The sequence below is a fragment of the Ylistrum balloti genome, unplaced genomic scaffold (assembly GCF_031769215.1).
Source record: "Ylistrum balloti isolate Yb309-2 unplaced genomic scaffold, AGI_CSIRO_Ybal_v1 Utg369758, whole genome shotgun sequence".
Lineage (NCBI taxonomy): Eukaryota > Metazoa > Mollusca > Bivalvia > Pectinida > Pectinidae > Ylistrum > Ylistrum balloti.
Window position 1 is genome coordinate 1,406,995 of NW_026781958.1, and position 14,483 is coordinate 1,421,477.

The 14,483-nt window shown below is 35.2% G+C and overlaps 1 protein-coding gene across 1 annotated transcript in view; it reads left to right on the plus strand.

Annotated features, from left to right (window-relative positions):
- Nucleotides 1-14,257, plus strand: part of LOC132543523 (NAD-dependent protein deacetylase sirtuin-2-like) — a 29,694-nt gene extending 15,437 nt beyond the window's left edge. Inside the window, exons 8-15 of the mRNA XM_060207036.1 lie at nucleotides 3,456-3,579; nucleotides 4,392-4,460; nucleotides 5,610-5,665; nucleotides 6,740-6,816; nucleotides 7,869-7,923; nucleotides 8,612-8,679; nucleotides 10,952-11,018; nucleotides 11,808-14,257. Coding sequence (XP_060063019.1) covers nucleotides 3,456-3,579; nucleotides 4,392-4,460; nucleotides 5,610-5,665; nucleotides 6,740-6,816; nucleotides 7,869-7,923; nucleotides 8,612-8,679; nucleotides 10,952-11,018; nucleotides 11,808-12,128 — 837 coding nt within the window. The 3' untranslated portion in view covers nucleotides 12,129-14,257. The remainder of the gene's footprint in view (nucleotides 1-3,455; nucleotides 3,580-4,391; nucleotides 4,461-5,609; nucleotides 5,666-6,739; nucleotides 6,817-7,868; nucleotides 7,924-8,611; nucleotides 8,680-10,951; nucleotides 11,019-11,807) is intronic.
- The last annotated feature ends 226 nt before the right edge of the window (nucleotides 14,258-14,483 follow it).

Consider the following 14,483-nt stretch of genomic DNA (forward strand, 5'->3'; position numbering starts at 1 on the left):
TACACCATTATACCCAGGTAAGACCTGTTGTTACACCATTATACCCAGGTAAGACCTGTTGTTACACCATTATACCCAGGTTAGGCCTGTTGTTACACCATTATACCCAGGTAAGTCCTGTTGTTACACCATTATACCCAGGTAAGACCTGTTGTTACACCATTATACCCAGGTTAGGCCTGTTGTTACACCATTATACCCAGGTAAGGCCTGTTGTTACACCAGTATACCCAGGTAAGTCCTGTTGTTACACCATTATACCCAGGTAAGGTGGTGTTGTTACACCATTATACCCAGGTAAGGCCTGTTGTTACACCATTATACCCAGGTAAGACCTGTTGTTACACCATTATACCCAGGTAAGTCCTGTTGTTACACCATTATACCCAGGTAAGTCCTGTTGTTACACCATTATACCCAGGTAAGACCTGTTGTTACACCATTATACCCAGGTAAGTCCTGTTGTTACACCATTATACCCAGGTAAGACCTGTTGTTACACCATTATACCCAGGTTAGGCCTGTTGTTACACCATTATACCCAGGTAAGGCCTGTTGTTACACCAGTATACCCAGGTAAGTCCTGTTGTTACACCATTATACCCAGGTAAGGTGGTGTTGTTACACCATTATACCCAGGTAAGGCCTGTTGTTACACCATTATACCCAGGTAAGACCTGTTGTTACACCATTATACCCAGGTAAGTCCTGTTGTTACACCATTATACCCAGGTAAGACCTGTTGTTACACCATTATACCCAGGTAAGTCCTGTTGTTACACCATTATACCCAGGTAAGACCTGTTGTTACACCATTATACCCAGGTAAGTCCTGTTGTTACACCAGTATACCCAGGTTAGGCCTGTTGTTACACCATTATACCCAGGTAAGACCTGTTGTTACACCATTATACCCAGGTTAGGCCTGTTGTTACACCATTATACCCAGGTAAGACCTGTTGTTACACCATTATACCCAGGTAAGACCTGTTGTTACACCATTATACCCAGGTAAGACCTGTTGTTACACCATTATACCCAGGTAAGTCCTGTTGTGACACCATTATACCCAGGTAAGACCTGTTGTTACACCATTATACCCAGGTAAGGCCTGTTATTACACCATTATACCCAGGTAAGGCCTGTTGTTACACCATTATACCCAGGTAAGGCCCACTGTTACACCATTATACCCAGGTAAGTCCTGTTGTTACACCATTATACCCAGGTAAGACCTGTTGTTACACCATTATACCCAGGTAAGGCCTGTTGTTACACCATTATACCCAGGTAAGGCCTGTTGTTACACCATTATACCCAGGTAAGACCTGTTGTTACACCATTATACCCGGGTTAGGCCTGTTGTTACACCATTATACCCAGGTAAGGCCCACTGTTACACCATTATACCCAGGTAAGTCCTGTTGTTACACCATTATACCCAGGTAAGACCTGTTGTTACACCATTATACCCAGGTAAGACCTGTTGTTACACCATTAGACCCAGTTACACCATTATACCCGGGTAAGTCCTGTTGTTACACCATTATACCCAGGTAAGACCTGTTGTTACACCATTATACCCAGGTAAGGTGGTGTTGTTACACCATTATACCCAGGTAAGTCCTGTTGTTACACCATTATACCCAGGTAAGTCCTGTTGTTACACCATTATACCCAGGTAAGTCCTGTTGTTACACCATTATACCCAGGTTAGGCCTGTTGTTACACCAGTATACCCGGGTTAGGCCTGTTGTTACACCATTATACCCAGGTAAGGCCTGTTGTTACACCATTATACCCAGGTTAGGCCTTTTGTTACACCAGTATACCCGGGTTAGGCCTGTTGTTACACCATTATACCCAGGTTAGGCCTGTTGTTACACCATTATACCCAGGTAAGTCCTGTTGTTACACCATTATACCCAGGTAAGTCCTGTTGTTACACCAGTATACCAGGTTAGGCCTGTTGTTACACCATTATACCCAGGTAAGACCTGTTGTTACACCATTATACTCAGGTAAGGCCTGTTGTTACACCATTATACCCAGGTAAGGCCTGTTGTTACACCATTATACCCAGGTAAGACCTGTTGTTACACCAGTATACCCGGGTTAGGCCTGTTGTTACACCATTATACCCGGGTAAGTCCTGTTGTTACACCATTATACCCAGGTAAGACCTGTTGTTACACCATTATACCCAGGTAAGTCCTGTTGTTACACCATTATACCCAGGTAAGACCTGTTGTTACACCATTATACCCAGGTAAGGTGGTGTTGTTACACCATTATACCCAGGTAAGTCCTGTTGTTACACCATTATACCCAGGTAAGTCCTGTTGTTACACCATTATACCCAGGTAAGTCCTGTTGTTACACCATTATACCCAGGTTAGGCCTGTTGTTACACCAGTATACCCGGGTTAGGCCTGTTGTTACACCATTATACCCAGGTAAGGCCTGTTGTTACACCATTATACCCAGGTTAGGCCTGTTGTTACACCAGTATACCCGGGTTAGGCCTGTTGTTACACCATTATACCCAGGTTAGGCCTGTTGTTACACCATTATACCCAGGTAAGTCCTGTTGTTACACCATTATACCCAGGTAAGGCCTGTTGTTACACCATTATACCCAGGTTAGGCCTGTTGTTACACCATTATACCCAGGTAAGACCTGTTGTTACACCATTATACCCAGGTAAGGCCTGTTGTTACACCATTATACCCAGGTTAGGCCTGTTGTTACACCATTATACCCAGGTAAGACCTGTTGTTACACCAGTATACCCGGGTTAGGCCTGTTGTTACACCATTATACCCGGGTAAGTCCTGTTGTTACACCATTATACCCAGGTAAGACCTGTTGTTACACCAGTATACTAGGTTAGGCCTGTTGTTACACCATTATACCCAGGTAAGACCTGTTGTTACACCAGTATACCAGGTAAGGCCTATTGTTACACCATTATACCCAGGTAAGACCTGTTGTTACACCAGTATACCAGGTAAGGCCTATTGTTACACCATTATACCCAGGTAAGACCTGTTGTTACACCAGTATACCAGGTAAGACATGTTGTTACACCAATATACCAGGTAAGGCCTGTTGTTACACCATTATACCCAGGTAAGTCCTGTTGTTACACCAGTATACCAGGTAAGACCTGTTGTTACACCATTATACCAGGTAAGACCTGATATATCTTTATATTACCTGGACTGTAGACTATAAGGCAGCAATAAACTAGACAGATTAGTGTAACAGCTGTGTACCAATTGTCATTATTGATTGTTTGATACTGGTTTAAAATGGACGGTATGAACAAATGGTATTTACCTAGTTATACATCTTATAAAGAAATGTGTTGTTTCATCACCTCTATATCCTTGTATAATTAATGTTATGTCATCATTTTAGGATTCCTAGGTTTTATTCTTTATGTTTCAAGAACATCGACACCCTTGAAAGTCAAGCTGGGCTCCCGGCAGAGAAACTGGTCGAGGCTCATGGAAGTTTCCGCACAGCTCACTGCCTTATTTGTGAAAAAGAATACAGTAAAGATTTTATAGAAGGTATGTTCAATCTGTCTAAACTGGAGATGTCACCAAATATTTGAACTTTCTAATATTCATTCAATTGGTGGTATCTAAACAGGATAATGGTATTTGAATAATCTTTTCCACTGTTGTAAAAAATCTATGTTTAGAGGATCGTTAGAAAGGATTTTTTCAAGCAATTCTTGTTACTTTGAAGGTCTTTTCCATTCTGATTAGTTTGTTGGCTAAAACTGAGGAGATAAACATGGTGAAGGAGATTGACAAATGTATCTAGAAATTGACTTTTTCTCCTTACTTGATACATATAGATTTACACTAGTAAAACAGGTCATATTATATGCTGTTCTGTTCTCTATGATAATGGTTGTACAATACTTCTTGAGAAATGTCATAAAATTTGAAATATTCATGAAAGTGAATGTTCAGATATTGAATCAGACAAATATTTGAATTTAATTTCTGTCCAATCAACATCCTCAGTAAAAAAATGATTGTAAGAATTGATGAGAAGAGTCTTCTCTTAATTAGAAAAATTGAGCTTAGGATGAAAACATATTTAAACTGGTTTGTGTAAAATCTTGATGTCTTGATATACCCTTGCAAATATTACCTCCTGTATAAAGTACTTATCTTATCCAAGTTATCTTTGTCAGCAATATACCAGTATACCAGGGAAAGTTAAGTTAAGAACAATGGATATGTTGTGTTAGCAACTGACATCAATCTGAGGATGATGATATGGTTTCCAAGCATTTGTATAAGTTCCGTTTCCTCTGTACCTGAGCAAAAAATTGATTTGTAAGATATCTGTTTTCTGTTGATTTCAGAAAAAGTATTTGCTGGAGAAGTACCTAAGTGTACTGAACCAGATTGTGAAGACAACATTGTCAAACCTGGTAAGTAGTTTTCAGAAACTTATCTTATTTTCATTTGACTATAATTAGGATATGTGTGTAAATAATAAATTGTTCATAATTGATAAAGATACATAATGACAAATATAATGACATATATAATGACAAACATAATGACATACATAATGACATATATAATGACAAACATAATGACATACATAATGACATATATAATGACAAACATAATGACATACATAATGACAAACATAATGACATATATAATGACAAACATAATGATGTACATAATGACATATATAATGACAAACATAATGATGTACATAATGACATAAAATGTCAAACAATGATGTACATAATGACAAACATAATGACATACATAATGACATATATAATGACATATATAATGACAAACATAATGACATACATAATGACATACATAATGACATATATAATGACAAACATAATGACATACATAATGACAAACATAATGATACATATAATGACAAACATAATGATGTACATAATGACAAACATAATGACATACATAATGACATATATAATGACAAACATAATGACATATATAATGACAAACATAATGACATACATAATGACATATATAATGACAAATATAATGATGTACATAATGACAAACATAATAACATACATAATGACATATATAATGACAAACATAATGACATACATTATGACATGACATATTTAATGACATATATAATGACAAACATAATGACATACATAATGACATACATAATGACAATATATAATGAAAAACATAATGACATACATTATGACATGACATATTTAATGACATATTTAATGACAAACATAATGACATACATAATGACAAACATAATAACAAACATAATGACATGACATATTTAATGACATATATAATGACAAACATAATGACATACATAATGACATATATAATGACAAACATAATGATGTACATAATGACAAACATAATGACATATATAATGACAAACATAATGATGTGCATAATGACAAACATAATGACATGACATATTTAATGACATACATAATGACATGACATATTTAATGACATACATAATGACATATATGACATACATAATGACAAACTTGTTTCACATGACATATAGAATGAAATATTAAAGTCACCGACTATCCTTTCAGATATTGTGTTCTTTGGAGAGCCCCTTCCTAAAAGATTTGGAGAACTTATACACACGGTAAAAGGTTTGCTGTGCCGGTAAAGTTGTTTGTTGTTAAGATGTTGTTAAATCACAAGGTTTTTGATCATTTTACTTTCTTTCAAATAAGTGATGGTATCAATATTGATACAGAACAGCTTGAAAGTTTGGCAGATGATATGGTAAATGTTTACTTTTGTCCTTTTGGATTTTAAGGATTGTGACAGACGATATGGTAAATGTTTACTTTTGTCCTTTAGGATTTTAAAGATTGTGACAGACAATATGGTAAATGTTTACTTTTGTCCTTTAGGACTTTAAGGATTGTGACAGACAATATGGTAAATGTTTACTTTTGTCCTTTAGGACTTTAAGGATTGTGACAGACAATATGTTAAATGTTTGCTTTTGTCCTTTAGGATTTTAAGGATTGTGACAGACAATATGGTAAATGTTTACTTTTGTCCTTTAGGACTTTAAGGATTGTGACAGACGATATGGTAAATGTTTACTTTTGTCCTTTAGGACTTTAAGGATTGTGACAGACAGTATGTTAAATGTTTGCTTTTGTCCTTTAGGATTTTAAGGATTGTGACAGACAATATGGTAAATGTTTACTTTTGTCCTTTAGGACTTTAAGGATTGTGACAGACGATATGGTAAATGTTTACTTTTGTCCTTTAGGACTTTAAGGATTGTGACAGACAATATGTTAAATGTTTGCTTTTGTCCTTTAGGATTTTAAGGATTGTGACAGACAATATGGTAAATGTTTACTTTTGTCCTTTAGGACTTTAAGGATTGTGACAGATTTTGTCATATGGTAAATGTTTACTTTTGTCCTTTAGGACTTTAAGGATTGTGACAGACAATATGTTAAATGTTTGCTTTTGTCCTTTAGGATTTTAAGGATTGTGACAGACAATATGTTAAATGTTTGCTTTTGTCCTTTAGGATTTTAAGGATTGTGACAGACAATATGGTAAATGTTTGCATTTGTCCTTTAGGATTTTAAGGATTGTGACAGACAATATGGTAAATGTTTACTTTTGTCCTTTAGGACTTTAAGGATTGTGACAGACAATATGTTAAATGTTTACTTTTGTCCTTTAGGATTTTAAGGATTGTGACCTACTGCTAATTATGGGTACATCTTTAGTGGTGCATCCATTTGCAGCCCTTCCTAACAGGTATGCTCGTCTATACTTTTAATATACTATAAGTATTTTGCACTATGAAAGAAAAGAAAGATGTTCAAGTTATGGAAATTTAAGGTTTAGTTTGTATACCTAGGTAATTTGTACTGGTAAAAAGGTGCTTATCAATATATACATGTATATTATAATTACTGCTACCTGTCATGCATTTTTAACACAAGTAGTGCAATGTTTAAACCATAAACATTAAAGTAACCTCATCTGGCTAAAATGGACACAGCATTATGGTGGACTTACATTAATCTGCTTTCTTACCTTATTGATTAAATCACGTAGGGAGCCCTCTCCTCTTATCCTTCTTCTTAACATACAGTCATACCAGTCATTATGAACTCTCTATCTCTCTGTTTTTTCTCACTATTCTTGTCAGTACCTAACTTTCTACTTTGCCTCACCTTTCTTGTCAACATTTGTATCTTACTCTTCAACCTTCCTTCCTTTCTTGTCAACCTTGTGATATCTTCTGTACCAACTCTTCAACCTTCCTTCCTTTCTTGTCAACCTTGTGATATCTTCTGTACCAACTCTTCAACCTTCCTTCCTTTCTTGTCAACCTTGTGATATCTTCTGTACCAACTCTTCAACCTTCCTTCCTTTCTTGTCAACCTTGTGATATCTTCTGTACCAACTCTTCAACCTTCCTTCCTTTCTTGTCAACCTTGTGATATCTTCTGTACCAACTCTTCAACCTTCCTTCCTTTCTTGTCAACCTTGTGATATCTTCTGTACCAACTCTTCAACCTTCCTACCTTTCTTGTCAACCTTGTGATATCTTCTGTACCAACTCTTCAACCTTCCTTCCTTTCTTGTCAACCTTGTGATATCTTCTGTACCAACTCTTCAACCTTCCTTCCTTTCTTGTCAACCTTGTGATATCTTCTGTACCAACTCTTCAACCTTCCTTCCTTTCTTGTCAACCTTGTGATATCTTCTGTACCAACTCTTCAACCTTCCTTCCTTTCTTGTCAACCTTGTGATATCTTCTGTACCAACCTTATATTTATATATATTGTCTCCCTATTCAGAACACAACATAATACTCCGAGGATGTATATAAACTTAGAGAAGACTGGAGCAGGGGTAAGATTTATATATATATTTTGAGAGATTTAATCCAGACACAGACACTTCATTTGTTTCATTATATTTACGACACCTTTGTGACTGAAACACAGACAGTGATAGTTTAGAACACCTGTTTGAAACACTGTCTCATTGCCTATCACATTGGCAATGAAACAAGATTTTTCATTTTATATTATTGGGCTAAACAAAACATGTACACATTACTCTCTCATAAAACACATATACAGCACCCTTCATAAGTCTCTGTATTGTAAGAATACACTAAAGTGAGTCACCTCAGTGTTATAAGTATTAACTAGGGAGTCACCTGTTTGACTCCAATAATAGAAATAAATCATCACAATTCAACAATGTTTTGTGTGCAAAAAATGATCAAATTTGAATAATTCTCTGATTTAACTAGTATGGTAACCTGATAGAATAGATCAATATATATTTGTAAACTCTGATGAAATATTTCAGGATTACTCATGTAAGAATAATGATAAACCCACCTTGTTAATATGATATTAACTTATACTGGTGTTTCACCATGATACAAGTATACATGTAATTTCATTATTACTGAAATAATTCAATATATTTGTGAAAGATTATGTACATTTTAACAGAAGTTAAAGTTGCACATTATTTTCTTTGTAAAATTACTGAACAGAAAAAATTGTCTTCTTTGATAATACAGCAAAGCAATCCAATCACCATGCTGATGTTTGGGGGAGGTTTCAAGTTTGATGATGAAGATAACTATAGGTAAGTAAGGTAAAGATATTGATTTGAAATTTAGATAAAGACGATGACAGGGATGTTAGATAAAGACGATAACAGGGATGTTAGATAAAGACGATAACAGGGATGTTAGATAAAGACAATGACAAGGATGTTACATAAAGACAGTGACAGGGAAGTAAGATAAAGACGATGACAGGGATGTTAGATAAAGACGATGACAGGGAAGTTAGGTAAAGACGATGAGAGGAATGTTAGATAAAGACTATGACAGGGATGTTAGATAAAGACGTTGACAGGGATGTTAGATAAAGACAAAGACAGGGAAGACAGGGATGTTAGATAAAGACAAAGACAGGGATGTTAGATAAAGAAGACAGGGATGTTAGATAAAGAGACAGGGATGTTAGATAAAGACAAAGACAGGGATGTTAGATAAAGATGTTGACAGGGAGGTTAGATAAAGACAAAGACAGGGATGTTAGATAAAGACAAAGACAGGTATGTTAGATTAATACTAAGACAGGGATGTTAGATAAAGACAAAGACAGGGATGTTAGATAAAGACAAGATGACAGGGATGTTAGATAAGTAAGATAATAGACAATGACAGGGATGTTAGATAAAGAAGACAGGGATGTTAGATAAAGACGTTGACAGGGAGTAAAGACAAAGACAGGGATGTTAGATAAAGACAAAGACAGGGATGTTAGATAAAGACAGGGATGTTAGATAAAGACGTTGACAGGGAGGTTAGATAAAGACAAAGACAGGGATGTTAGATAAAGACAGGGATGATGACAGGGATGTTAGATAAAGACGTTGACAGGGATGTTAGATAAAGACAAAGACAGGGATGTTAGATAAAGACAAAGACAGGGATGTTAGATAAAGACGATGTTAGATAAAGACGATGACAGGGATGTTAGGTAAAGACGATGAGAGGAATGTTAGATAAAGACTATGACAGGGATGTTAGATAAAGACGTTGACAGGGAGGTTAGATAAAGACAAAGACAGGGATGTTAGATGACAGGGATGTTAGATAAAGACAAAGACAGGGATGTTAGATAAGACAAAGACAGGGATGTTAGATAAAGACTAAGACAGGGATGTTAGATAAAGACGTTGACAGGGATGTTAGATAAAGACGTTGACAGGGATGTTAGATAAAGACAAAGACAGGGATGTTAGATAAAGACAAAGACAGGGATGTTAGATAAAGACAATGACAAGGATGTTACATAAAGACAGTGACAGGGAAGTAAGATAAAGACGATGACAGGGATGTTAGGTAAAGACGATGAGAGGAATGTTAGATAAAGACTATGACAGGGATGTTAGATAAAGACGTTGACAGGGAGGTTAGATAAAGACAAAGACAGGGATGTTAGATAAAGACAAAGACAGGGATGTTAGATAAAGACGATGACAGGGATGTTAGATAAAGACGTTGACAGGGAGGTTAGATAAAGACAAAGACAGGGATGTTAGATAAAGACAAAGACAGGGATGTTAGATAAAGACAAAGACAGGGATGTTAGATAAAGACGATGACAGGGATGTTAGATAAAGACGTTGACAGGGAGGTTAGATAAAGACAAAGACAGGGATGTTAGATAAAGACAAAGACAGGGATGTTAGATAAAGATGTTGACAGGGATGTTAGATAAAGACGTTGACAGGGATGTTAGATAAAGACATTGACAGGGATGTTAGATAAAGACGATGACAGGGATGTTAGATAAAAACGATGACAAGGAAGTAAGATAAAATACAATTACAGAGCAAATAAAGACATTGACCGTGATTTAGATGATGAAAAATACAGTGAAGAACAATATTGATAGCAAAGATGGAAATTTTATGAGAAGGTACATTGGTGATCAATTTCAGTTCCCCTCTATGCAGTCTTCCAAACTGCTTTACTTGTAGCAATGACTATCAATAATGATTGGATAATCAGACTATTTTGACAAGTCCTTTAGGTTAATGTGACTGGAGCACTGCTGAGATTTATAAGTCCTTTAGGTTAATGTGACTGGAGCACTAATGAGATTTATAAGTCCTTTAGGTTAATGTGACTGGAGCACTACTGAGATTTATTGAAGATTCAAGAAATTGAATTGGTGAGAACCAAGAGCATTCACCAGGAGTCTATCATTCTGTCAGTCCATCAAACTGAAATGGCTTTAATCTGATTGGTTCATGCCACAGTTTAAAGTTATAGGACACTAATGTTTGCATGGAGACTGTTTAAATTTCGTTTAAACTTTATTTTTTTTTGTGTTTTCAGAGATGTGTTTTGGCAGGGAACTTGTGATGATGGTTGTCTTCTCATGGCAGAGAAGCTTGGATGGAAGGTATGTCAGTAAAGCAAACAAGTGGTAGCTATAGTGTAGATATGTTACAATGAATAAGCTTACTGGGGTTAGGATATTATTGAGTTATAATATAATCGCTTTTAATGGAATAATGATGAATTAAAGATCTTTTTAACCACATGATCTGTGATTAAAGATATTTCAACCACTTGATCTGTGATTAAAGATATTTCAACCACTTGATCTGTGATTAAAGATATTTCAACCACTTGATCTGTGATTAAAGATATTTCTAACCACATGATCCGTGATAAAAGATCTTTTTAATCACATGATCTGTGATTTAAGATCTTTTTAGCCATATAATCTGTGACCTAAAGATTTTTTTTACCACATGACCTGTGATGAAAGATCTTTTTACCACTCGATCTGTGATTAAAGATTTTTTTTAAACCACTTGATCTTTGTTTTTCATGAATATATTGAAAAACACACTTATCCCTGTCATTTGACAAGACTTAAATTCAGGTACTGTGGGATTAAATATGTCCATTACATTGTCAGATATTAAAGTAAATGTCAGAATACACCAGTAATCCAGGGAATTTGTTTCAGTTTTTCTTAAACAATTTCACAGCCTATATTTATCTGTGAAACTAATGAAGCAGAGATTTGTTCGAACAAAGATAAGTCCTAACACAACACATAAATATATAGATATATACCATCTCTTTATTTCTTTATACCAGAAAAGTGTTTAATTATACAGAAAATTTGTTGTTGTGTAGAAACTAACTATATAAGGAAAAAAAAATTTTGATTGCATAGGAAGAGCTACAACAGATTGTGAAAACGGAACATGCCAAAATTGATGAGAATGCCAAAATCCTGAAAGCAAAATCTCAAAGTCTCAAGGATGAAGGTGAAAAAAAGACCGAAAAATTAGAGGGGAACACATCGGAGCATTCAGAAGCTGTTGAAACTAAGGATTCTAATCCAGAAACAACCTCATCAAAAACAATGAATGTCACTGCCTCTGAAAAGAACATTCCAAAGTCGTCAGTGAAAAAGAAATCCTCACCTGTGACCGTCACTGGTAGGGCTTCCAAATCTTCACACTCAAGCGGAAATAAGGCAAAGAAAAGCTAAGGAGATATTTCATGATGAAAGGCGTCGCTGTGTAACTCATTGCTTTCATTACAAGCATTAGCAAAATAGTTCAAAATAATCATGTTGGTTTTAAAGGAGCCGTGGTCAGTACAACATCAATTATATCATAAAACAGAAATATCAACAAACAAAACAAACTGAGAAAGTACCCTTAGGTTACTTTTCAAACCTTCACAATGAAGCCTGACTTGTTAGAGGTATAACCGTACAAAAAGGAAGCATTTATTTATCACATCATGGCAGGGGAGGTAATTAGCTTGGCATTGTTAAAAATGGGTACTGCTGTAGTGGTACCCTATTGTCTTACGAGAGAATTTTAGGATTACAGATTTACAGGTATGATATATAGCTGGTTTATTTATAGCTTTTTAAGTGTCAAATATATTTTAAGTTGTGATAAACAGTTCCCATGGTATGTGTGATAACCCCTGATAATAGGATATACGTTGTTTTTATTTCTAACTTTATTAGCTAAATTTCTTTATTGATTCTAGCCTTTGTTTTCATAATATCTATATATATCTGAAAGTGCAATTTACTAGGTTCTTTATTGAAGTAGGTCAGTGAATGGGAGTAAAAATGTTTGTAGTGTATGGACGCAAGGACACTAATATTGACACTATTGACCGGCTTGAAGTGTATTGGATGAGAGGACAGTAGTAGACTACTAAGTCTTACTAAGTGGTTTTTTAATTTCAACAAAAACATCTATAACTACATTAGTGATATATACTAACAGGCCTTTTAGTTTTGTTTTACAGTGCTGTTACGTTAATATTGTTGATATAAAATTATTTATTGTGGAATGTAAGTATGTCATGTCAGGATCAAAGTTCTGATTTGAGGAGTTAAGAGGGAGTGACTATCAATAGGTGATATGTCTTAATAACATTATGATTTCAGCTCACTTGGTTCGAAGGGAATCTATCTTGTATAAATGTTAGATCTCAGCCTCATAGGGGCAAGAGGGGTGGAGCTCAATAGGAGAATTAGAGCAAATTTTTATTTTTAAATCCTTCTTCATTAGAAAAAGTTGGATATTGCCCCATTTTGGTGCATGACTGAATGGAAATCATCTGTATGAACAGTGGGTCTCGGATCTGTGGGGGTGAGATGGGCGGGGACCCAATTGGGGAAATAGAGAAAACTCTTTAAACTCCTTTTTCTTCTGTAGAAATATTATGATTCTAGCCTAATTTGGTCTGGAGCATACTTGGGTGAAGGGAAATCAGTTTTGTGTAAATGGTGGATCTCGGCCCTCTGGGACAGGGCCAAATAGTGAAAACAAAGGAAATTACGTAACATCCTTCTTTCGTGGGAATGCCTCGATTCTGTCCGAATTTGGTTTGAAGCATGCCAGAAGTATTCAGTCACAATGGCAGCATGTTTTCATTCTCTGTGTTGTTGAAAGGAACCTTATTTTGTATCCACCAGGAATCTGACAACAGAGATGAGTAGAAATGTAAGTTCTTCAAAATCCTTTTCCATACAAGGATATCATTCATGAATGGTGAAAGTGACTTCTGTTTACCACCAGACTGGGACCCAATAGGGAAATTATTTCATAAATTGTCATATTTGAAATTCTTTGTTAAGTAACTGAAAAGCTGAAATAGGTGAGCAATGCAGGCCCCTTGGACTTCTTGTTATATCTGTGGTTTGTTGTTATGATAACCATGTCATTTTGATATTTTCAATATTAATTACTGCCAGGACAAAAATCTGATTTAAAAGTCATTTAAATTGTACCTTACTGAAACATTTCAATATCTAATATGGTTTCTTGTATTATTCTTAATCCATTATAAAGTAATTGTCTGTCTCTGAAGGAGAGAAGATATAATTTTGGAATGTCTGGTTTTGATTTGTAAAAATTGTCAAGAGTATATTACACATGTGTACTGGTTATATACTGTCACAAGGTTGGTTACTCATGCTGTGTTTATATCTTACTCCGATATTGTTATGAATTTTGTTACATATATTTATATGTACATTGTAATGTTCTATCATGAAGCTATGGCTGTGAATATGCGTTCTAATTTATCATGGGATGTACTTCTGTTCTATCAAAATAATAATTTTACATAAAATAACATCTGAAATAATTTGTCTACATTTGTTTTTAATTAATGACTACTTAAAACTTTTAATTGTTGCCTCTTTTATAAATGTGAGATATGGTTTTAGGAACAGAAGTCTATTCATAGTCAAGATAAAATAGTGTCTTAACTTTATGTTATTAACAGCTACTGGTAATATCCTACAGAAATGTACACTGCAGACTAATTAGGTCACTGTGACCTTCACTTCCAGGTATATTTTATAAAACAA